At 37.5% G+C, this 24,896-nt stretch overlaps 5 protein-coding genes and 1 pseudogene across 5 annotated transcripts; all 6 read right to left on the bottom strand.

Moving 5' to 3' along the window:
- Window positions 1-3,982: 3,982 nt before the first annotated feature.
- Window positions 3,983-6,507, bottom strand: LOC128540184 (protocadherin alpha-8). Its single transcript, XM_053510707.1, has one exon. It carries the CDS (start codon window positions 6,356-6,358, stop codon window positions 3,983-3,985), a length of 2,376 nt encoding a protein of 791 aa, XP_053366682.1. The 5' UTR covers window positions 6,359-6,507.
- Window positions 6,508-7,050: 543 nt separating this feature from the next.
- On the bottom strand, window positions 7,051-9,462 carry LOC128540168 (protocadherin alpha-7-like; annotated as a pseudogene).
- An 856-nt stretch (window positions 9,463-10,318) lies between these two features.
- LOC128540152 (protocadherin gamma-C3-like) lies at window positions 10,319-12,850 on the bottom strand. The gene has a single exon (XM_053510706.1). The coding sequence runs from the start codon at window positions 12,713-12,715 to the stop codon at window positions 10,319-10,321; it is 2,397 nt and encodes a 798-aa protein (XP_053366681.1). The 5' UTR covers window positions 12,716-12,850.
- Window positions 12,851-14,065: 1,215 nt separating this feature from the next.
- On the bottom strand, window positions 14,066-16,629 carry LOC128540136 (protocadherin alpha-3-like). The gene has a single exon (XM_053510705.1). The coding sequence runs from the start codon at window positions 16,547-16,549 to the stop codon at window positions 14,066-14,068; it is 2,484 nt and encodes an 827-aa protein (XP_053366680.1). The 5' UTR covers window positions 16,550-16,629.
- A 2,749-nt stretch (window positions 16,630-19,378) lies between these two features.
- On the bottom strand, window positions 19,379-21,891 carry LOC128540120 (protocadherin alpha-4-like). The gene has a single exon (XM_053510703.1). It carries the CDS (start codon window positions 21,806-21,808, stop codon window positions 19,379-19,381), a length of 2,430 nt encoding a protein of 809 aa, XP_053366678.1. The 5' UTR covers window positions 21,809-21,891.
- Window positions 21,892-21,948: 57 nt separating this feature from the next.
- LOC128540104 (protocadherin alpha-3-like) lies at window positions 21,949-24,527 on the bottom strand. Its single transcript, XM_053510702.1, has 2 exons — window positions 22,147-24,527; window positions 21,949-21,970 (listed from the first exon to the last, which is right to left on the bottom strand). Exons 1-2 carry the CDS (start codon window positions 24,525-24,527, stop codon window positions 21,949-21,951), a joined length of 2,403 nt encoding a protein of 800 aa, XP_053366677.1.
- Window positions 24,528-24,896: the final 369 nt, after the last annotated feature.

Below are 24,896 nucleotides of genomic sequence, written 5' to 3'. Positions count from 1 at the left end.
TTACCCACTACAGACCTGAGCCACTAGAATACTGACCTGACCTACAGCGGGACTGATTCCAATCAAGGATAAAAATTAATTCCAACAAATTCATGACCCACTTGTGAATCTTACTACAGCTCTGATTATACACATACATTATTTGCAACAATAAATTTGCTTCTATCACCAAAGATCAATCAGAGACAGACAGTTGTGTAGCTACCAGATGCAGAACTGCACTGAGAACAGCAAAAAGTATTAAATAATAATAATACAGAAAATAAGTCTGTTCTAGTATCTTTGTAGCCATAGTAATTTTAATTTTATGTTAACACAAATCATGTTTTAAGGCCTTATCAAGTAAATCAATAAGCCCACTCACATATGTCCATGTGATCATCCACACTCTCGTCAGTTCAGCACCACCACCATTGGCCAGCAGCTCATATTCAGCCAATGCCTACACATCTTTTACACATCACTTATGACCAACTTATTAAACGTGCGTTGTTTGTCCAGTGTGGTGTTTATTCAGTGATCTTGTGTTGTCTATCCAGTGCCTTTAAATTACTCAGTGTACATTTTCACTCTAAATTTCTTTTGCAGTTATGATATAGTCTTTCAATGATCTTGACTAAATGCTTTACTCTTTATCATGAAAGTCAATCTCCCTGGAAGACGAGACTAGTAAAGTGGGATTACATGCCCAGGGCACCATTCACTCACACACACACACACACACACACACACACACACACACACACACACACACACACACACACACACCATATAAAGTCACAGTCCACATTGAAATGTTGTATGGAATTTGGAGTAAATCACACAAACACAGAGAGAACATGTGAAAATCTGCACAAATAATACCCTGAGCTCAGCATGAAACCATGGCAATGCTACCAGCCAACTGTAGCACTGTGCCACCCTGTTATATGAAAGCCTTTCAAAAACACAATAAATAAATAAGCAAGCACCTACACGAACATACTGTATGTCAATATCTCTGTTATTCAGAATTGCAACAAACCATACCATCAAGTTCAAGTTCAAGCTCAAGTAGGCTTTATTGTCATTACAACCATATACAGTTAGTACACAGTGAAACGAATCAACGCTCCTCCAGGACCAAGGTGCTACATGCAACATAAATGTACAACATAAATTAACATAGACACTAAACTAGCTAACCAAGAGGCCTAATTAGCTGGCTAGCAGAGACAGGACAGAGAGACCTAACATAAATTACAACATAAATTAACAAAAACTAACTAGCTAAGTATAACATTTTTATAGACAACATGAAGTGCACGTGCAAATGTGCAAACAAGAGCAACGACAAAGTGACAGTGCGCAACCACAACATAACAGAACATAAAATATGGTGTTGAGGTAGTGGGTAAACAATAAAATATGGTGGTGTCAACTTCAAATAATGTAAACATATATTTTTAAATACATGTTGACTTTTATTTTTATGGTGATCACTATGCATTAGATACAGTAAGTGTAATATGATGTGTAATGGTTATAATAATGGTATATTTAATAGGACCACAAGACATAGGGAATCAACACTTTAATTCTGATTCAGTGTCTTTCTTTCTTTCTTTTTTTTCTTTCTTTCTTCACTCGTGAATGCCTTGTTGAATTATTATTGAATTCTTTGCACATTTGTATTCATGAAACACACTTGTTTATTTGTTTACATATACTGTATATTGACACATCAGTGCGACATCATGGATCTGTGTCTTATAATGCTATGCTCTATCTTTCCTGCTGTGCTGGCACTTTCCAAATCAATCAACAAAGCCATCTGGATGCTGCATTGGTGGTATCGCACAGGTTAACGGGATATAGAGAACAATAAACAATATATGAATACTTTTAAAAAATGTCAAGAAAATGTACTTCAGTAGACAATGTTATTACTTACAGCAATCATTGGATGAATTTTTGCTCATGAATACTATTCAGTGGGACAGTTTTTGCTACGTCTGTTAGACAAAGCACACTTTTATCAGGACCAAAATCCTTTGCACATGAAGCCCAGAGTGGTTTCTGCTTCGCGTCTCAACAGTTTATATAAAAGCATACAAGCCGGCATGGTAACCACAGCAACTGATCCAACATACCAGATCATAACCTAATACTGCAGCAGCCAAGGAGATCCCTAGCAGGAAGAATGTAAAATACTGAAAAACCACACACTTGATAAAGCTGCATAACGCTTGCAGCACAGCTTGACTGCAGTCAGCGTAACTATTCATCCTGCAAACAGATTCCATTGGTTACTAAAGAGCTTGTGAAAAAGTAGAGAGCAGCATAAACAGGGAGGAGACGAACAATTGAGTTTGAGGCTGAGCAGGGAGTAAGTCAGTGTAGGGATATATAAAAGGGAGAGTAGTGTGTGTGTGTGTGTGTGTGTGTGTGCGTGTGTGTGTGCAAGAGAAAGAGAGAGAGAGAGAGAGAGAGAGAGAGAGGGGGGTATGTTACCTCTTGTAAAAAGCTAGAAGTTTTATTTCTGCTATGGCTGGGATAGATACAGTATTTCTTTATCATCTTTTTATCATGAAAAAATCATTTTCAATAAGTATTAATACCAGCTTAGATCTGATAATTTTTGTTTTTTTTTACTTTAAATATTCATTCATTCACTTTCAGTAACCAAGTAGAGCTGGGCGCAAAAAGGGAGAATTGAATCAGATAGAGAAGGGATACCTGTCCATGGTAGGCATGCCAGGATACCTAAATATTTCTGAACAATTTAAGGATACCAGAAAATCGAGAGGACACCCAAATAAACAGAAGGAGGTCAGTTGAAACTCTGAACAGACTGTACCTCAGGAAATAAATAAACTATTAAGTAAAAAATAGAGAGAACCTTTTGAGTCAAATGTTAGTCAGAATCAGATAATTGAGACAGTTAAACCAAATTTAACATTAATTTTCTGTATGCACAGTTCAGTTGAGCACAACATATCTTTTTGACAAAACCTGAATATAAAAAGTAAATGAAACATTTACATTTAAGTCATTAACTACTGTATATATTAGGTCTTAAAACCCTTTTTTAAACTGACTTACAATATTTAGTTACACAATTTTAGGTAAAACAAATTTTTTATGTAAAGTTTTAAACTTCTTTGTGTTTTTGTCCTTTTCTCACATGTGAAATAAATTCGTCATCTGTTTCTGAAATCTAAACATAAATTGGTATTTGAAGATAATATTCTTACAAATCTTATACTAGATTAACTGGCATTTCTTAAATTTACTGCAACCATTGAAAAGAGCCATATAAGCTGTAATGTTTTTGTTTGTTTTTGTTTTTGTTTTTTTTAACTAGGAGTAAACTACTGCTAAATTATTACTATTGTTTTAAACAGGGAAAAAAATTATGAACTAAATACATAATTACTTGGAAGCTGGCATGAGAATTAAACACAGGCATACTTTACAATCATTTACAAAATCAGAAGCATTGCTAATACTATGTAGCTCATGTATTGTATCTGAGTAAGTCTCTATCTTTTTGTCAAATATTAGGAAATAAAGAGCAGATCAAGAATAAAAAGACTTGATAAATGGAACACCAAGAATAAAAGAAAGAAATTATGATAAAACAAAGAGAATGAGTTCACAGGCATAATACAAGTAGATAATACCTTATCTGAAATGTTTCACATACAGTAATCTAATATACAGTACATGCAGTATTCCTACTGGCTTAATGGAAACAGCAAGACAAAGAGAGTGAAAGCTAGTGTGCTTTAATCCATTTAATAGTGTGAAAAAAAGAATTCCACATATGGAATATGATTAAAACTGTACACTAACGAACTACTGCATTAGATACTGACCATAACACATGATTAAAAACAAATTTTAGATTTTACACAACTGTCGTTATCTTTCAATAAAATAAGGCATAACCAGAATTCATATTCTATAGTCATGCTAAATACAAACATCCACACCATGTCTACTTTGAGCAAAACCTTACCTCCCTAGATGGTCTCCTCCTGTGATCTGGTACCAGTAAAGTATTTCTGTTACTGCTCGGAACTATAGTAGATCCAATACTCATTCTGGAACCAACTAATGTGTACCGTTTATCTCCAGATCTGTACTGGATGCTGTGACACAGCGTCCCATCATAAGCGGTATCTTGTAAATGCTTGGAAGAATAGTCTGTAGATTTTGAGCACTGCATTGCTATTAAAATGATGATACTAATGATAAAAAGAATTGAAACTGAACCCAGGGTTATAATTAAATAAAATCTAATATTATTTTCCCCCTCATCTTTTACTGCATTTTTGACATTAGAAATTGCAGTAGGTTCTTTGGGCTCTACAAGTTTGACAGTCACTGTTGCTGTTGCTGAAAGTGAAACATTTCCATTGTCTTTGACCAGTATGACCAGTTTATGTTCAGCTTCATCTGTTTCTGTGAATGAGCGAAGGGTCCTTATTTGTCCAGTATAGCGGTCCAAACCAAAGAGACTGTGATCACTCACTTCCTGCAGTGAAAATAATAACCAGCCATTATATCCTATATCTGCATCATAGGCCCTCACTTTTGTCACCAAATGTCCTGGATTTACATTGCGAGGAACCTCCTCCACACCATCAGCAGAACCATTAGCACTAACTGGATATAAGATCACTGGAACGTTGTCATTCTGATCTAGAATGAACACATTCACTGTCCCATTACTGCTTAAAGATGGGTTTCCTGAATCGGTAGCAAGGACTTGGAAGTGGAATGCTTTAACTGTTTCAAAGTCAAAGCTTTTCAGTGCATATACTTGTCCATTTTCTGAATTTATGTTTACAAAGGATGTATACTTGTTTTGCTCACTAATATCCCTCAGAATCTGATAGGTAATCATGGCATTTTCATCTAAATCACAATCACTGGCTGATACAGAAAACATGGTTGTGCCTGGGACATTATTTTCAGTTATGTAGAAGTTGTGTGGGTTAAGTGAAAACTTGGGGCTATTGTCATTTACATCAGATATTTGGACAGTGATAGATCTAAAAGATGACAATGCTGGCTGACCTGCATCTTGGGCCACTAATGTAATGTCATACTGTGATATTTTCTCTCTGTCAAGTAAAGCTGCAGTTGTCAATGAATAGATGTTATGCTGTGAGGTCTGCATTAACCTGAAAGGTATTTCTTCAAGTATAGAGCAGGACACTTTTCTATTTAATCCAGAATCTAAATCACTTACACTAATTAATGCTACCGTAGTCCCCAACTTAGAATCCTCTGGAACTGTGTTTAAAAATGATGTCACTTCAATTTCAGGTGCATTATCATTTACATCAATAATTTGTATTAAAATGCTTTTGTCCGCTGTTAGTGGTGCTAGAGCTTTGTCTGATGCTTGAATGTCAATTTCATAATGGTCTTTTTGCTCAAAATCGATTTGACCTTTTACAATTATTTCGCCTGTGACTGGATCCAGATCAAAAAGTTGGCGCAAGTCACTGTCTACATCGTGGCCAAAGGTGAAAAACACTTCACCATTCACGCCATCATCTCGGTCAGTGGCATTTACCTGCGCTATCGTGGTACCTATGGGGACGTTTTCACTAATCTTCACGGAATACGAGTCTTTTGTAAAAACTGGAATGTTGTCATTTATATCTAGCACATCAATAGTAATCTCCATAGTCCCCGATTTTGGTGGCTTTCCGCCGTCCACCGCTGTGAGCAGAACCTTATGACTAAGACTAGTTTCCCTATCTAACAATTTTTGTAAAATTAAAAAGGGCATCTTTCGGTCCGAGCCTCTGTCTTTAACGTCGATCCGAAAATGTTCATTATGACTGATTTTATACATCTGCACAGAATTAATCCCGCTATCCGGATCGCGTGCCGCTTGAATCTGAAATCGTGAACCCGACACGGCGTTTTCTGAGATTTCCAAACGCTGAGCTCTCTCAGGAAACATCGGAGCATGGTCGTTTATGTCCACAACTTCAACCTCTACGTTATGAATCTCTATAGGATGTTCAAGCGCGATTTTTAAGTTAATTAAGCATGAGCTACTTCTCTCGCATATTTCCTCCCTGTCTATTTTTCCGGTAGTATACAAGATGCCATCATTCTGATTCAGGGTAAATAGAGACTCCCCTGTAGTTGATACAACACGAAAACCTCGCTCCTTTAAAATTCTGCGATCAAGGCCCAAATCCTTTGCGATATTTCCAATCAAGGTGCCGTCTTTCTGTTCTTCTAGCACGGAATATCTTATCTGCGTCAGTGCTACTCTCCAAAACAGCAGCGACAGCGTAAGAAGTGCAAGCTTCAGTCGCCATGATGCAGAGTCCCTTTGTTCCATTTTGGAAGAAAATTATTGCAGTTTCTGCACACGTTAACAAAAACAATCCACGGAATGTGCACCCATTTTGCCGTTCTTATGTCAATCTGGCTGAACCAAGGCAGTACTCAGTTATGGAAAGCATAAAAAATCTTCCTCGTGCACCACGAGGTGCGGCATAGGCTACTAAAAAATATTACCAACAGATGAGGCGGTCCAAATAACCAGGAAGAGACCCAAGCCATGAAGTGCTTCCATTTAGATTACACTGACACCGTGCGATAGCTCAGTGCAGAAAAGCGATTAAACCAATTTGTTCCATTTTTAAAACATGCAACTTAAAAAGAAATCACTTAAACTGCTTTTGGGAGCTATTTAAATAAAAATAGAAAGCCTGTCATTTAAGCACGGTCGCCTTGCACCTCGTGGGTACGGGTTCGATCCCCGTTTCTGTGTGCATGGAGTTTTGAGAGAGTGAGAAATTTGGTTTAGAGTGTAATTTAGAAAATGAAACGTCCTGAGTGTCACAAAACAAATAGTAGTCTAAACATCTCTAAATGAATGGGATTTGAAACTCAGCAGAATATTCTTTAACGTGAATAAATAGGGAAAAACTGGAAAGCTCCGAATATTCGTAATAGTAGCAGTAACCTGAGAAAGTGTTCCAAGAATGACCAGTAGGGCCTAATGTATCAGTTTATAATTATTGAAAATTAATTCAAAAACGTAATTTTATATCTTACCTCACCAGAAGCTTTTCTTCTGTGATCTTGTATCACTAGAGTATTCGCATTACTCCCTGGAACTAGAGTAGAACCGATACTCGTTCTGGGTCCAACTAACATGTAGCGTTTATCTCCAGATCTGTATTGGATGCTGTGACACAGTGTCCCGTCGAAATTGGAATCTTGTAAATATTTGGAGGAATAGTCTGTAGATTTGGAGCACTGCATTACGATCAGCACGAGAATACTAATGAAAAAAAGAAATGAAACTGATCCCAAGGTAATTATCAAATAAAATGTAACGCTATTTTCTTCTTTGTTAGATACTGCTTTTTTTAAATCAGAACCCGCAAAAGCTTCTTTGGGCTCTACAAGTTTAATGATCACAGTCGCTGTTGCTGAAAGTGAAACATTTCCATTGTCTTTGACAAGTATGACCAGTTTGTGTTCAGCCTCATCGGTTTCTGTAAATGAGCGAAAAGTCCTGATCTGTCCTGTGTAACGGTCTAATCCAAACAGACTGTGGTCACTCACTTCCTGCAGTGAAAATAATAACCAGCCATTGTATCCTACATCTGCGTCATAAGCTCTCACTTTTGTCACCAAATGTCCTGGATTCACATTGCTGAAAATCTCAACCACACCTTCAGCAGAACCATTAGCGTTGACTGGATATAAGATTACTGGAACGTTGTCGTTCTGATCCAAAATGAACACGTTTACTGTGACGTTGCTGCTTAGTGGCGGAGTTCCCGAATCTTTAGCAAGCACGTGGAATTGAAAAGTTTTTACACTTTCAAAGTCGAAAGATTTTAATGAGTAAATACACCCATTTTCAGCATTTATATTCACAAACATTTGTTTATCTTCGCCCCGTTCTTTTACTATTTCATATGCGATTATTGCGTTTTCATGTGTGTCTTTGTCAGAGGCCGAAACACAGAATAACGACATGCCTGGAATATTATTTTCCATAATGTAAAATATGTAAGGTGACAGAGAAAACTCTGGATTGTTATCGTTTATATCTGATACCAATATAGTTAAACTTTTCAGTGATGATAATGGTGGTTCCCCTGCATCTTTGGCAATTAATGTAATGTCATATTCGTCCTGCTTCTCTCTGTCAATGGATGATGTAGTAACTAATGAATAAATATTGTCCTGTGAGGTCGGCATTAATTTAAATGGTATATTTTCAGGAACTGAACAAAAAACTTTCCCATTAATTCCAGAGTCTAAATCAGTTACACTTATCAAAGCAACTGTAGTGCCCGCTCTGGAATCTTCTGAAACAGAGCTTAAAAGTGATGTTAACTCTATTTCTGGCGCATTGTCATTGACATCGACTATTTTTATGATGACACTCTTATCTGTTGTCAGCGGTACAGTACCTTTGTCTGATGCTGTTATATCGATTTCATAACCACTCGTTGCTTCAAAATCAATATGTCCTTTGACCAAAATTTCTCCGGTGATCGAATCTATATCAAATATTTTGCGCAATTTACTGTGAACACTATTAGAAAATGCATAAACAACTTCTCCATTTGCGCCGTCATCTAAATCTGTGGCATTTACTCGTATTACAGTGGTACCTATAGGTACGTTTTCATTTAGCTGCACAGAATAAACGTCCTTGTTAAAAACGGGCATGTTATCATTTACATCCAGTACACGAACAGTTATGTCCATTGTTCCAGATTTGGAGGGTCTTCCACCGTCGACAGCAGTTAATAATATTTTCATGCTTTGTATGACCTCTCTGTCTATGGGCCTCTGTAAGACCACTATGGGAATTTTACCACTTTCACCACGATCTTTAACTTCAAGTCGAAAATGATCATTCTGGCTGAGTTTATACGTTTGAATAGAATTTGATCCGCTGTCATGGTCGTGGGCTGGCTGAAGCTGAAAACGTGTTCCGGGTAAGGTTGACTCCCATATCTCTAAGAGCGTTTCTTTTTCATTGAAAACTGGAGCATGATCATTCACATCCAGAATCTCCACAGACACATAATGAATCTCCAGTGGATTTTCCAAGGCGATTTTGATACTGATCGTGCACAGTGTGCTTTTCTCACACACCGTCTCTCTGTCCAAGTTCCCATTAATATACATCGCTCCGTCATTTTGATTTACCTTGAACAGTGAATCCCCGGAGGACGACACGACGCGGAATCCTCTCTCTATTAAGCTTTTTGCATCAATTCCTAAATCCTTCGCAATATTTCCAACGACAGTACCGTCTTTTTGCTCTTCGGAAATAGAATACCGTATCTGTGCCCAAACCGCTCTTCCAAACAACAACGATATAGCCACGAAGGCGAGCCTTACATGTAGCTTTCGCCACAAAGCGCCTCTCCTTTCTTCCATTTTGAGCGGTTACAACACGTCCATATAAAAACAATCACGATGAAATAAATGCGTGGCGCGTTCTCATTTTGTTCTATCTGATATTAAGCACATATCCGTGATCACTGAGTGGGTGGGCACAACACCCATATTATTGATACGTCTTGAACCTTTTTATAGTTACATGCTGACCTCTCGCGAATGTAACGTTCAGTGCAGCAAGAATTTCTTCACGCAGGACAATATACAGTAGTTCTGTATTATTTAATATTTAAGTTATAGTTACGTAAAAGTTAAGTATAATTAAGTTTTCCAGTCGTTCACCAGTTGTTTTCCTTACGTTGGACATGATTGTGGGTCCACAGCAAAATACCAAAAAATACTTTTCACATAACTAAATCATAAATAAAATACCAAACAATGAAACGTTTAAATACATAAGAGCGTAAATAACAGCAACAAAATGCCACGCACTGAAATAGTAATTGTACTGTTTCAATAGCCCAGGTGGCTACATGCTTTCTTGTTCTTAAACACCATCTATCAGCATCCATCTAACACCATCCTAACAGCTGTTTAAGGACAAGAGAGAAGTCATACATACATACATACATACATACATACAAACATACATACTGTACATACATACATACTTGCAATGAGAATTACTTTTGACTATAAGATTTGTTGGCGCTGCAGTAACATCCTACTTTCGACAGTAACCCTGTTTTGCTGTTTCTATGGGTTTGTTGTACTTTCGGGTTTGAATAAGAATGATGAACTGCGATTACTATATACAGATATTATAATTATGCACGATAAGTGTGAGTAAAATATAAAGATTTTAAAGATACATGTGGACACAACGGAGCCTTTTGCATTTAGTTGCAAAAATATTTTATCAGGTACTTGTTAATTTTGAATTTCTAAAGGGAAACTGCCTTACCCCAACAGACGTTCTTTTCCTGCGATCTTGTATCACAAGAGTATTCCCATTGCTGCCGGGGACTAGAGTAGAACCAATACTCGTTCTGGGTCCAACTAACATGTAGCGTTTATCTCCAGATCTGTACTGAATGCTGTGACACAGTGTCCCGTCGTAATTTGTATCTTGCAAATACTTGGAGGAACAGTCTGTAGTTTTGGAGCACTGCATTACAATCAACACGATAATGCTAATGATAAAAAGAAATGAAACCGAACCCAAGGTAATGATTAAATAATATGTAATGTTATTTTCTTCTTTTTTAGATGCAATTTTATTAACATCGGATGCAGCAGAAGCCTCTTTGGGTTCAACGAGTTTAATGATGACAGTCGCTGTTGCTGAAAGTGAAACGTTACCATTGTCTTTAACCAGTATGACCAGTTTGTGTTCAGCCTCATCTGTTTCTGTGAATGACCGAAGAGTCCTGATCTGTCCTGTGTAGCGGTCCAAACCAAAGAGACTGTGGTCACTCACTTCCAATAGTGAAAATAATAACCACCCGTTGTATCCTATATCTGCATCATAGGCTCTCACTTTAGTAACCAAATGTCCTGGATTCACATTTCGGGCAATCTCTTCCTTACCTTCAGCAGACCCATTAGCGCTTATTGGATATAAGATTACTGGAGCGTTGTCGTTCTGGTCCAGAATAAACACGTTCACTGTGACGTTGGTGCTTAGTGATGGAGCTCCTAAATCTGAAGCGAGCACGTAAAACTTGAACTTCTTCATTGTCTCAAAGTCAAAACTTTTTAACGCGAATATGGCGCCATTTTCAGAATGAACATTGATAAAAGATGTGTACTGGTTGTCTTTGGAAGTATCTCTCCATATCTGATAGTTAATTACAGCGTTTTCACCTGAGTCTCGATCAAAAGCAAATACAGAAAATAAAGATGCTCCTGGAGTATTGTTTTCCATTACATAAAACGCGTATGGGGAACTAATAAACTCAGGACTATTATCATTTATATCTGATACCTGTACAGTTATAGTCTTCATCGATGACAATTGTGGGTTCCCTGTGTCTTGGGCAGTTAATATAATAGTATACTGAGAAGCTATTTCCCTATCAAGTGTTGACGACGTAACTAAAGAATAAGCATTATCATGCGAGGCCGACAAAAGCTTAAAAGGCATATCCTCGGGTACTGAACAAAAAACTTTTCCGTTGATCCCAGAGTCTAAATCAGATAAACTTATCAAAGCAACTGTTGTCCCAGATTTTGAATCTTCTGGAATGGTACTCGAAAATGATGTCACCTCTATCTCTGGCGCATTGTCATTTACATCTACAATCTTTATAGTCACTGTCTTGTCTGATGTCATTGGTGCAAGTCCCTTGTCTGAAGCTTGAATATCAATTTCATATTTGTCTTTTATTTCAAAATCTAAAACTCCCTTCACAATGATTTCGCCAGTGGTCGGAGATATTTCAAAAAGTTCCCGTAATTTTCTGTTTAGATTGTTACCAATGGAATAAACAATCTCGCCATTTGAGCCGTCATCCAAATCTGTGGCATTTAACCGTATTACTGTTGTGCCTATCGGCGCGTTTTCCTGCAACATCACAGTATATGTCTCTTCAGAGAAAACGGGTGCGTTATCATTTATGTCCAGGACATTTATGATTACTTCCATTGTTCCAGATTTTGATGGTTTTCCGCCGTCTATAGCAGTTAATAACAATTTTATAGTTTGTGTAGATTCTCTGTCTAACTGCTTCTCCAATATCAGAATAGGAATTTTGCCATCCTCATCACGATCTTTGACTTCAAGTTTAAAATGATCGTTTTGGCTGACTCTATACGTTTGAATAGAATTTGATCCGCTATCAGGGTCGTGGGCCGGCTGAAGCTGAAAACGCGTGCCGGGTAAGGCAGACTCCCATACCTCCATGAGCGTTTCTTCTTCAGTAAAAACAGGATCGTGATCATTTACGTCTATAATCTCTACGGTCACATAATGGATCTCCAGGGGATTTCCCATGGCGATTTTGAGATTGATTGTGCACGATGTGCTTTTCTCGCACACCGCCTCTCTGTCTAAATTACCACTAACATACAACGCTCCGTCATTTTGATTTACCTTGAACAGTGAATCCCCTGAGGATGACACGATGCGGAATTCTCTCTCTCTTAAGCTTCTTCTATCAATTCCTAAATCCTTCGCAATATTTCCGACCACAGTACCGTCCTCCTGCTCTTCAGAGACAGAATACCGTATCCCTGCCCAAACCGCTCTTCCAAACAACAACGGTACAGCCATAAAAGCAAGCCTTAGCCACGAAGATCCTCTCTTTTGTTCCATTTTAAGCAGTTACAACAAGTCCAGATAAATCACAAAGGAATTCGCATTATTCGAAAAACTACCCATAATACCTTCTATAACTTACGAGTACCTAGTGTAAGGCTAAAGCATATAGTCTTTCTTTATTCCCTCTGATTTTTAGAAAATATACGAAGCCACCGAATGGGTGGACACAACAACCGTCTCATATTTACGTCATCAACCTTCTTCTAGTTGTATGCTGACACCTCGCGAATTAAAACGATAATACACTGAGAATTTCTAGAATTAAAACTTTGGTAGTAAAACATTTTAGATGTTCATATGATACCGTTTGCAATTGGACAGGATTATAGAACATGCGCTAAAATACTTAGCTTAAATCCCTAAGCGTTAACAAAATAGATAATCAAATAATAAAACAAACAGACAAAATACGAAGCGAATAAACATACAACACACACACACACAAAAAAAAACAAAAACCTGTCACTCATTTTAAAATCATAATGATACATGCTAGTACCATGGACAGCGACTATTAGGCGTTGCCGGTTTTGTGGAGTCGTTCAATCTGAGATTATCCATTTAATCCCCCTAAATATTCTTCAACGTTTTTCTACATTAATTGTATTCACATTTTTGTAGCAGCTAAGTGTCAAAGCTAATACACTTGGCGGGAAAACAAGTCACAAACGTTGTTCTTGCTTTGCGCCAAACCTAAGCGTCCAGCACAAAAGCACAAACTTTTAGACAACGTGTACTCAACGTACCACATCTGCTCATCGACCACTATGCTCACTGCTTTTTGAGCTTTAGTGAAGATTACACAGATTCTATTATAGAAAGAATCACATTATTTTCGAATCATGTTTTTTTGTTGAATAATTCGTTAAAATGTTAAGTAACATGAGTTCATAAACCAAAACGAGACACAAAAATAAGTAGACAGCAATTTAATAGACATTAAAGAGTAAATAAATACAATTAGGGGGCCTAATTTTTGTGTTACTCAAAAACATTTGGTTTCAGAAAAGTATGTGAATATAAATTGGTTAATAGCGTGCGCGTGTAAGTAATAGGGTCCATTTAAGTATATTTACTTAGCAAGTCTATTCCTTGTGCATTTTTCTTTCCTGTTTTTTTTTCGGGCAATATATTTGCAAGAAAAAAAATCAACATTCACGACTTTGTAATAGTGATTCCCACAAAACGCAATGTTCGCAATCGCGGTTTACTGCTTTTAGCGTAAAAAAAGATATGGGCTAGTTTATTTTAAATTCCTTTAATCAATCCTCAAGACTACGTTGTGCCTTTGTTTTTGGAAAGATGAGTTAATTAAAAATGTTGCAAATTTAAACCCATAACGTTTTAAACAACTATCAGGAAACATCGACTGTTTTTTTTAAAGGAGAGGTACTGAACCCGTCGTGTATAAGGGGTTTTGCCGTAGATACTAAAGGTTCGACTTCGTATGCACATCTTTCTTACCTCAACAGACGTTCTTTTCCTGCGATCTTGTATCACTAGAGTATTCCCATTGTTGCCTGAAACTAGAGTAGAACCGATACTCGTTCTGGGTCCTACTAACATGTAGCGTTTATCTCCAGATCTGTACTGGATGCTGTGACACAGTGTCCCGTCGTAATTTATATCTTGGAAATCTTTGGAAGTATAGTCTGTAGATTTGGAGCACTGCATTATAATCAACACGATGATGCTGATAATGAAAAGAAATGAAACCGAGCCCAACGTAAGAATCAAATAAAATTTAACATCATTTTCTGCTTCATTTGTTACTGGGTTTTTAACATCGGATGCAGCAGAAGCCTCTTTTGGTTCAACGAGTTTAACGATCACAGTCACTGTTGCTGAAAGTGAAACGTTACCATTGTCTTTGACAAGTATGACCAGTTTATGTTTAGCCTCATCTGTTTCTGTGAATGACCGAAGAGTCCTGATCTGTCCAGTGTAGCGGTCCAAACCAAAGAGACTGTGGTCAGTTACTTCCACTAATGAAAATAATAACCAGCCGTTGTATCCTATATCTGCATCATAGGCTCTCACTTTAGTCACCAAATGTCCTGAATTCACATTTCGGGGAATCTCTTTCTCGCTTTCAGCAGATCCATTAGCACTTATTGGATATAAGATCACTGGAGCGTTGTCGTTCTGGTCCAGAAAAAACACGTTCACGGTGACGTTGCTGCTCAGTGATGGAGTTCCTGAATCTGTAGCAAGCACGAAGAACTGGAAGGTCTTTACTGTCTCAAAGTCAAAACTTTTTAACGCGTATATGGCGCCATTTTCTGAATGAACATTGATAAACGATGTGTACTGGTTCTCTTTGAGATTATCTCTCCATATCTGATAGCTGATTTCTGCATTTTCGTTTGAGTCTCGATCAAAAGCAAATACAGAAAACAAAGATGTTCCTGGAGTATTGTTTTCCATTACATAAAACGTGTATGGGGAACTAATAAACTCGGGACTGTTATCATTTACATCTGATACTTGTACAGTTATAGTCTTCACTGATGTCAACGAAGGTTCCCCTGCGTCTTTTGCAGTTAATGTAATAACATATTGAGACGCAATTTCCCTGTCAAGTGTGGACGATGTGACTAAAGAGTAAACATTATCATGTGAGGCTGACAAAAGCTTGAAAGGCATGTGCTCGCTTACTGAGCAAGACACCTTTCCATTGACCCCAGAGTCTAAATCAGATAAACTTATCAAAGCAACTGTAGTCCCAGATTTTGAATCTTCTGGAATGGTACTTGAAAATGATGTCACCTCTATCTCTGGCGCATTATCATTCACGTCTACAATCTTTATAGTTACTGTTTTGTCTGATATCATTGGTACAACGCCTTTGTCGGATGCTTGGATATCAATTTCATATTTGTCTTTGATTTCAAAATCTAAAACTCCCTTCACAATGATTTCACCAGTGGTCGGGGATATTTCAAAAAGTTCCCGTATTTTTCTGTTTAGATTGTTACCAATGGAATAAACAATCTCGCCATTTGAGCCGTCATCCAAATCTGTGGCATTTAACCGTATTACTGTTGTGCCTATCGGCGCGTTTTCCTGCAGCATTACAGTATATGTCTCTTCAGTGAAAACAGGTGCGTTATCATTTATATCCAGGACATTTATGATTACTTCCATTGTTCCGGATTTTGATGGTTTTCCCCCGTCTACAGCAGTTAATAACAATTTTATAGTTTGTGCAGCTTCTCTGTCTAACTGCTTTTGTAATATTAGAATAGGAATTTTACCGTCTTCATCACGATCTTTGACTTCGAATCGAAAATTATCGTTGTGACTCAGTTTATAATTCTGAATAGAATTGCTTCCACTATCAGGGTCGTGAGCTGCTTGGAGCTGGAATCGTGTCCCTGGTAAGGCTGATTCTCCTATATCCAAATGTTTTGTTTTCTGAATGAAATTCGGAGAGTTGTCGTTTATGTCCAAAATATGTACTGACACGTAGTGAATCTCCAGTGGATTTTCAAGAACAATTTTTAAATTTTCAGAACAAGCGTTGCCTCCAGCGCAGACTTCTTCTCTGTCTATTTTTCCGTTCACATAAAGTCCTCCGTCGTCCTGATTCACTCGGAACCTCGACTCTGCCGAGGCTGAAACAATGCGTAATCCTCGCTCTTTTAGGATTCTGTGGTCGATACCTAAATCCTTGGCGATATTACCAACCAGGGTTCCATCATTCTGTTCTTCAGAAATAACCCATTGTATCTGCACACAAATCGTTTTCTCAAACAAAAGCAAAACTGCCACAACGAAGAACCTTGTGTGTGGTTTCCGCCATATCGCACGTCCCCTTTGTTCCATTTTGCAGCTATCACAACAGAAATATCAAAACGTTAAGGCTTATCCATGAATATTAGTTTTCCTCATACGTCGCTGTTGATATTCGCATCGTCAATAAAACTATATCACAGAAATGATGCTAAGCATTTAAACAGTTGCCTGAACGCACAGGAAAATGACGGGGTGGGGTGTGTATTGGACGTCAAGAACCAAATGTGGTTATGTACTGACACCTCGAGGCTGCCACCGAGCTCGAAGTCCATATATTGGACAATGCACTATTTTATTTAAATAACAAAATGGAAAGACCTCTAAGTATTTGGGAGACAGCTGATGAAATAGTTTTTTTATTCAAAATTCCGGGAGTTCAGGCAAATAAAGTTCTTATAGCCAACATATCCTAGCCTAGCAACACCACATCCAAAGAAGGCTAAACAGAGTAATACTGTTCCCCAGATTTTTCACCATCCTCTACAAATTTACAATGGGTAGCATAAAGATAATGAATCAAAACAGTCAAGTCCATAAACATTTTTGCTCAATCATCTATGAAATGTATGGGTAACATCAAGAGATTTCTACACACCACACCTATAATTTGTTTTGCCATCTGTCATCTGAAAACTGCTCCTAAATCAGGTATGCTTCATTAAAACTTAAAAATAGTTAATACTTAAAATAGTCTCTCATCAGACCATCAAGACCAACCTTTAATTTTTGTGAGTTCTGTGAATACTTTATTGAAACACTCGTATTAAGTTCCCAGTCACTTAGTTCATCACTTGTGAGTTTACTCCACAAATAGCCTATATCCCTCTGTACAGACCCACTATTCAGATACACTTATGCATAGTAAGTGCATACATCAATAAATCATGAATATGACAAAATAATTGATAAGTAAAAAGGAGTACACCAGCTTAATAAACGCACTGCTTAACTGGAGGACTTATATATATATATATATTCTTTTATATGTACTGGATAAATGCTTGGTCAGTTTATGTTTAAACCGCAAATATGTTTTCTTTAAAGGAGGGCACATTTTCTTCGAATTAACTTATAAATTGTTTTATTTATTTGACAACTTATAGTAGATTCAATGCATATTAAAACCTGTAAACATTGAAAAATTGATTATATTTAATCATTTGCCCCAAGTGAAAATGGAAAATACACTTAAAAACATGTTAATTGTAATGAAATATTTGGAACAGATAATTTTTAATTTCTTACAAATTCCCTTTATTAATTACCACAAAATGCAGTACACACAACAAGGCAGCAAACATCACTGATAATGATGCTTTTTGTGAACTACCAAATGTAAGACCAATTTTCAAAATGAAGCTTTAAACAGTAAGAACTGTTTACCACCACTTATTACACTCACTCACTTACTCACTCACTTATTGGCATGAGGCAGGATGCACCTTAGAGGGGCGCCAATCCATCGCAGGGCACACACATACACATGCTCATTCACACACCTAATCTGCATATCTTTTTCGATTGTGGGAGGAAACCAGATTACCCGCAGAAAACAACAGTGACATTTTCGCAGACAATTACAACAGACAAAGAAAGAAAATGGCAACCCGTTTACTTCAGTCAACGGTTGATTATCATAATCCGGATATGTGATAAACAGAAAACTGCAAATTACATTTTTCCCCAATAGGGCCCAGGCAGAAAAATATTTGTCGAAATAGAAGGGAAATTGCTGAAAAGAGCAAATTTACTCTGTGTGAATAAGAAAAAGGTGCAACTTTCTCAGTATCCTCCAGCAAACAAGCCAAGACTAACACTGAGTGACAAAGCCAATTATGACATGGAAAATATTGCAGCACTGAAAACAAGTATGTGGTCTTTGGGAAATTTGGTAAGTTAAAGTTTGTTAAACTTATAGGAATATGTAGGCGTGTAGAGTTTGCTGTAAAAAAAAAAAAAAAAAAAAAATTGAACTTGAATTATAAACTCACTGTTTGGAAAATGCCTGATGTTTAAAAAAAATTAAAGTAATTATAATAATCTAGATGTAAATATCAAAAAATCTTTTAAAGCAGCAGAGTACCTCAACTCTCAATAAATATAATTTCCCCAGGTAAATTCTGAAATAACTTTTGAATACTAAGTCTTAACATGGATATTTAGCTCTATGATAGAACTTATCTCATCACTGTGACATATATTCTGTGTAAGCTGATGCTGCTCATACTGATGTCACTGCACTATAACACATAGTTAAGTTCTTCTCCCTTCTAATTTGATGCCACAAATACCTTTTAAATATACATCTGGCAAACAGGAAAGAAGGCAGTGAAAACTATTTGGACAGGGGGGCCTATGTTGTGAGCTTAACCATGTGAAGATGAGTTTCAACATTGTTATGAAATCAGTAAGTTTTTTTTTACAAATTTAAAAGAAATGTTAAGGAAATCCTATCAATTTATATTTCCTTCATTCATTTTCCATTTATTCTTTGTAGGGTCATACGGGCCTGTGGTAAAAATCGATTGCAAGACAGAAATTCATGCCCACACACACTCAGTAATACACTATAGGCAAGTGTGCCAACCAGCTTACAAAGCTTGTCTTTTTACGATGCCAGAAAAACTTAACCCAGTCCCAACCCAGTGCTAGCTGCTGAGTCACTATGCTTATGCAACTTTAAACTTAAATAATAAAAATATATAACGGTATACAGTATCAAGATGCATATCTGCTTTCAGTCTTAATTAGTCAGTAAGGGAAAAAAATAAATATTTTTAGATGCCAAATGTCGGATGTCAATGTAGATTTATATCACTCAGATAAACCATCCAGCAATACTGCACACAGAAGCCACTTTCAAAGGTAAATTGCTGCCAGAGATTCATGTCCCAAATAAACAAGATAATAACAAAACCTGTCTGAATTTCTTACCTCACCAGAAGCTTTTCCTCTCCGATCTGGAATTACTAAGGTGTTTCCATTACTTGCAGAAACTATAGTAGAGCCAATACTCATTCTGGGTCCAACTAACATGTACTGTTTATTTCCAGATCTGTATTGGATGCTGTTACACAGTGTGCCATCATAATTGGTGTCTTGTAAATATTTGGAGGAATAGTCTGTAGACTTGGAGCACTGCATTACAATTAGCACGATGATACTGGTAACAAAAAGCACTGAAACTGAGGCCAGGGTGATGATCAAATAAAATGTAACATCAGTTTCTTCTTCAGTGTTGACTGCAGTCTTAACATCAAAAGATGCAAAAGCTTCTTTAGGCTCTACAAGTTTAATAATCACAGTTGCTGTTGCTGAAAGTGAAACATTGCCATTGTCTTTGACTATTATAACTAGTTTGTGTTCAGTCTCATCTGTTTCTGTAAATGTGCGAAGGGTCCTTATCTGTCCCGTATAGCGGTCCAAACCAAAGAGACTGTGATCACTCACTTCTGCTAGTGAAAATAATAACCAGCCATTGTATCCTATATCTGCATCATAGGCCCTCACTTTTGTCACCAAATGTCCCAAATTCACATTACGGGGAACTTCTTCCTCACCTTTAGCAGAACCATTAGCACTGACTGGATATAATATTACTGGAGCATTGTCATTCAGATCTAGAATGAACACATTCACTGTGACATTGCTACTTAGAGATGGAGTTCCTGAATCTGTAGCCAGCACATTGAACTGGAACATTTTTGTAGTTTCAAAGTCAAAGCGTTGTAGTGCATAAACATAAGCATTCCCATCCTCTGAATTTATATTCAGGTAAGAGACTATGTTTGGTTCATTAACTTCTGCCTTCAGAATATGGTAAGATATTTGTGCATTTTCATTCTGATCTCTGTCAAATGCGCTAATAGAAAATATAGGTGTGCCTGGGGTGTTGTTTTCACTAATATAAAAATTTAATGGATTTTGAGTAAACATTGGACTGTTGTCATTGACATCTGCAATATTAACTTGTATGGTCTTTTGTGAAGATAAAGAAGACTCCCCTCTATCCTTGCAATTTATGGTTATTGTGTAACTAGAAACAGTTTCCCTGTCAAGCAGGCCTTTAGTGACCAGCGAGTACATGCTTCTCTGGAAAGATGGTTTCAATTCAAAAGATATATCATCTATAAGGCTACATATAATCATACTATTCTCACCTGAATCTTTGTCAGATACACTAATCAGAGCTATCACTGTCCCTGAATTTGTGTCCTCTAATATCTCAGAGGACAGCGAGGTTACATCAATCTCAGGTGCGTTATCATTGACATCCTTTATATTAATTATGATACTGCAGTGACCTGTTAAAGGTACTTGGCCTTTATCAGAAGCTTGTACGTCTATTTCATACACACGCTCTTCTTCAAAATCTATTGACCCCTTTATAGTAATCTCACCAGTATTTGAATTTATTTCAAATTTATCTAACGCTTTGCTCATTAGACTTTTGTCAAAGGCATAAACAACTTGTCCGTTGGCATCCTCGTCTAAATCTGTCGCATGTAGTTTTACTACCGATGAACCAAACTCGATGTTTTCCTCTATTGTTACAGTATACACCTGGCGATCAAAAACTGGAGCGTTATCATTGATGTCAACAACAGTTATGGTAATGTTCACTGAACCGAATCTCTCTGGCTTCCCTCCATCATACGCTGTTAATGTTAGATTTAACTCGGGTTTCTGTTCTCTATCTAGCGGCTTTTTCAAAAGTAGAAAAGGAATTTTGTCTTCTCCACGAGTTTTAACATCTAGTTCAAAGTGGTTATTCGGACTAAGGATGTACTTACGCAGAGAATTTACACCAGCGTCTAAATCACGCGCGGCGTCTAGTGGAAGGCGCGTGCTCTGGGGAACAGCATTTTCTGATATTTCTAAATGTTTTTCACGGACAGGAAATACAGGGGAATTGTCATTAATATCTACAATTTCTACCTCAATATAATGTATTTCCAGAGGATTTTCCGCAAGGGTTTTAAGGGTCACTGTGCATACGTTGCTTTTTTCGCAAAGCTCCTCCCTGTCAATGTTCCCACTCACAAAAAGCACTCCATTGTCCTGGTTTATCTGTAAGAAGCCATTCGTTGATCCGGAAACGATCCGAAATCTTCGCTCTTTAAGCTTATTTAGATCAATGCCCAGATCTTTGCCAATATTTCCTACAATAGATCCTTGTATAGATTCTTCCGGAATAGAGTAGCGAATCTGAGCGAGTATGTTTTCACTAAACCACAACACAAAAACGCAGCGCAAAATTGCTAACGGCGAGGACTGCCGAGTCTCCATGACGAAAACACAAATATCCCAAAATGATGTCCGTGGTCAACACCCTCCTATTCCGCACAATTCAGTAAATGTAAGTGTGTCTTCACAAATAAAAAAAAATGCATTGCCTCTTGCAGTGTTTAACATGTACAGACGTTGCTTTACTCTGCTAGTCCAATCTGCCTGCGTCACAGGAGGTGGAGTAAAGTTCAAGATATTGCGCAAATACACAACATTTGGCATGGTTCATCTTTAATGCAGCGACACCAAGTGTAATCATACAGACTTCACAGTAGTATGATTGGCTAAGCAAAGTGTTTCTAATGTTTACTGAAAAAATTATTAAAAGTAAAAAATACTTATGGTAATTTGGTAAACCGCAAAAACTCACCTCACGACTGTGCATACTGGTTCGCCTCAATGTATTCTCATTACACCCACGAACGAGTGTAGAACCGATACTCGTTCTGGGTCCAACTAACATGTAGCTTTTATTTCCGGATCTGTACTGGATGCTGTGACACAACGTCCCGTCGTAATTTGTTTCTTGCACATATTTGGTGGAAATGTCTGTAGATTTGGAACACTGCATTACAATCAGCACAATGATGCTGATGATGAAAAGAAATGAAACAGATCCCAATGTAACGATTAAATAAAATGTCACGTTATTTTCTTCCTCTTCTTTTACTGCCTTATTGACATCGGAAGCAGCAAAAGCCTCCATGGGTTCAACAAGTTTAATAATTACAGTGGCTGTTGCGGAATATGAAACGTTGCCATTGTCTTTGACCAGAATGACCAACTTGTGTTCAGCCTCATCCGTTTCAGTGAATGACCGAAGAGTCCTTATTTGTCCCGTGTAGCGGTCCAAACCAAACAGACTGTGGTCACTTACTTCCTGCAGTGAAAATAATAACCAGCCGTTGTATCCTATGTCCGCGTCATATGCTCTTACTTTAGTCACCAAATGTCCTGGATTCACATTACGGGGAATCTCCTCTACACCTTCAGCAGAACCGTTAGCGCTGACTGGATATAAAATCACTGGAAAGTTGTCGTTCTGATCCAAAATAAAGACGTTTACTGTGACGTTGCTGCTTAGTGAAGGAGTTCCAGAATCAATGGCAAGCACGTGGAAATGGAAAGTTTTCACCTTTTCAAAGTCAAAACTTGTTAAAGCACGTATTTGCCCGCTTTCAGCATTGATGTTCATGAATGATGTCATGTCATTTTGTATGCCGTCTTTTCTGATAATAGAATAAGTAACCACAGCGTTTTCATCAAAATCTCTGTCAGTGGCACTTACAGAGAAGATGAGTTCCCCAGGTGAGTTATTTTCCAGCAAATAAAGTTCAAGAGGATTATGGGGGAATTCCGGGCTGTTATCATTCACGTCACCAATCAGTACTTTCAAATATTTCTCACAGGATTGAGGAGGCTGGCCCAAGTCTGTTGCTTTTATGGTAATGTCGTAATATGAAACAAGTTCTCTGTCTAATCCGTCTTTCGTCACTAATGAAAATATGTTGTCTTGTACTGATGCTTTCAACTCAAAAGGTGTGTGATTTGACAGACTGCAGATAACTTTACCATTAACACCAGAATCTTTATCAGTAACACTAACCAGGGCAATCACTGTTCCTCGTTTAGAATCTTCGAGAACTTTGCTGGATAATGACGTAATATGTATTTCAGGTTTATTATCATTCGCGTCTATAACTTTTATGACCACTCTACAATCTACTGTCATTGGTGGCTGACCTTTATCAGTTGCCTGGACGTTTAACCGGTACACCTCATTTTCCTCATAGTCAATATTCCCTCTTACTCTAATCACTCCAGTAACACTGTCTAACTGAAATAAGTCGTTTGCATTACTTGATCGTCTAAGAGTATACTCAATTTCTCCATTTAGACCATCATCTGCATCGCTAGCATTAACACTTGCAATAATAGTGCCAATTGGGACATTTTCGTTTAAAGTAACTGTATATATTTCCTGAGTAAAAACAGGTGTGTTGTCGTTAACGTCAGTAACAGAAACAATAATGTCTAAAGTACCAGATTTGGGAGGATTACCTCCATCAAATGCGGTCAAACGTAACAAGTGTTTATTATGTTGTTCTCTGTCTAAAGGTTTTTGCAAGACTAAAAAAATTATTTTGTCATCATCATCGCCATTCCTCAACTGCAATTGAAAGTGTTCGTTGGGATCTAATTTATAAGAACGAATAGAATTAATTCCAGCGTCTAGGTCACGCGCTGCTGGAAGTTCAAATCTTGCACCTGAATGTTTATTTTCTGATATTTCCAAATATATTTGTGTTTCTGGAAAAACTGGGAAATTGTCATTAATGTCTGTTATATCTACTTCAATGTAATGGATTTCAAGCGGATTTTCAATGAGGATCTTCAAATGTATTGTACAGGCTCGGTTTCTGTCACATAGCTCCTCTCTGTCGATTTTCTTATGAACAGTCAGGACCCCATTGTTCTGATTAACCTGAAAAAGATCGTCATGAGACCCAGAAACTATACGAAGCCGTCTGTATATCATTGAACTTACATCAAGACCCAAATCCTTAGTAAGATTCCCTACAACGGTTCCGTCTTGAACCTCCTCTGGAACAAAGTACCGTATCTGAGTCGAAGCCTGCTCCGTTAGGCGCATCAGCAAATAGAAGCACAGGACAATCCAGCAGTGCTCCCTTCTCTGCCTTTGTCCGCAACAATACATCGCGAAAGAAAATGACAGCGTCGTTTTTTTTTTCAGCAGAAGTAGCAACGTGTTTTCGTAAAAAATTATATTCCGCATGAACACCAAAAAAAGCAAATTAATTTACCAAATAAATATTCCGATCCATCTTGGAGGTAATAACTGCATACCGCCCTCGCTTTGCAAGAAGTGTCAAGAGCAACGTCAGGAAAGGGGCAGTCGCGAAACCAAAACATCTCATTGTGCAACACTGACATCAAGCGATCTTTATTCAATTTTGTTTGTACCAAATGTAGTTTCTCAGCATGTTTTAATCAAATGCCAGCCAAAATATTTAACCCTTGTTAAATACGTCTCCACGCAAACCGTTTATATAAAGATAAAAAGAGA

This window comes from Clarias gariepinus, chromosome 2 (assembly GCF_024256425.1).
Source record: "Clarias gariepinus isolate MV-2021 ecotype Netherlands chromosome 2, CGAR_prim_01v2, whole genome shotgun sequence".
Classification (NCBI taxonomy): Eukaryota; Metazoa; Chordata; class Actinopteri; order Siluriformes; family Clariidae; genus Clarias; species Clarias gariepinus.
This window is presented reverse-complemented; position numbering and strand designations above follow the sequence as displayed.

What these genes read in the sequence shown, in the direction of transcription:
- LOC128540184 (XM_053510707.1), bottom strand. Translation starts at nt 6,358, where the DNA reads ATGGAACAAAGGGACTCTGCATCATGGCGACTGAAGCTTGCACTTCTT.
- LOC128540120 (XM_053510703.1), bottom strand. Translation starts at nt 21,808, where the DNA reads ATGGAGACTCGGCAGTCCTCGCCGTTAGCAATTTTGCGCTGCGTTTTT.
- LOC128540104 (XM_053510702.1), bottom strand. Translation starts at nt 24,527, where the DNA reads ATGTATTGTTGCGGACAAAGGCAGAGAAGGGAGCACTGCTGGATTGTC. An exon ending in GGTTTACCAAATTACCATAA is followed by an intron (nt 21,971 to 22,146) that starts GTATTTTTTACT and finishes CCTGTGACGCAG; the next exon opens with GCAGATTGGACTAGCAGAGT.
- LOC128540152 (XM_053510706.1), bottom strand. Translation starts at nt 12,715, where the DNA reads ATGGAACAAAAGAGAGGATCTTCGTGGCTAAGGCTTGCTTTTATGGCT.
- LOC128540136 (XM_053510705.1), bottom strand. Translation starts at nt 16,549, where the DNA reads ATGGAACAAAGGGGACGTGCGATATGGCGGAAACCACACACAAGGTTC.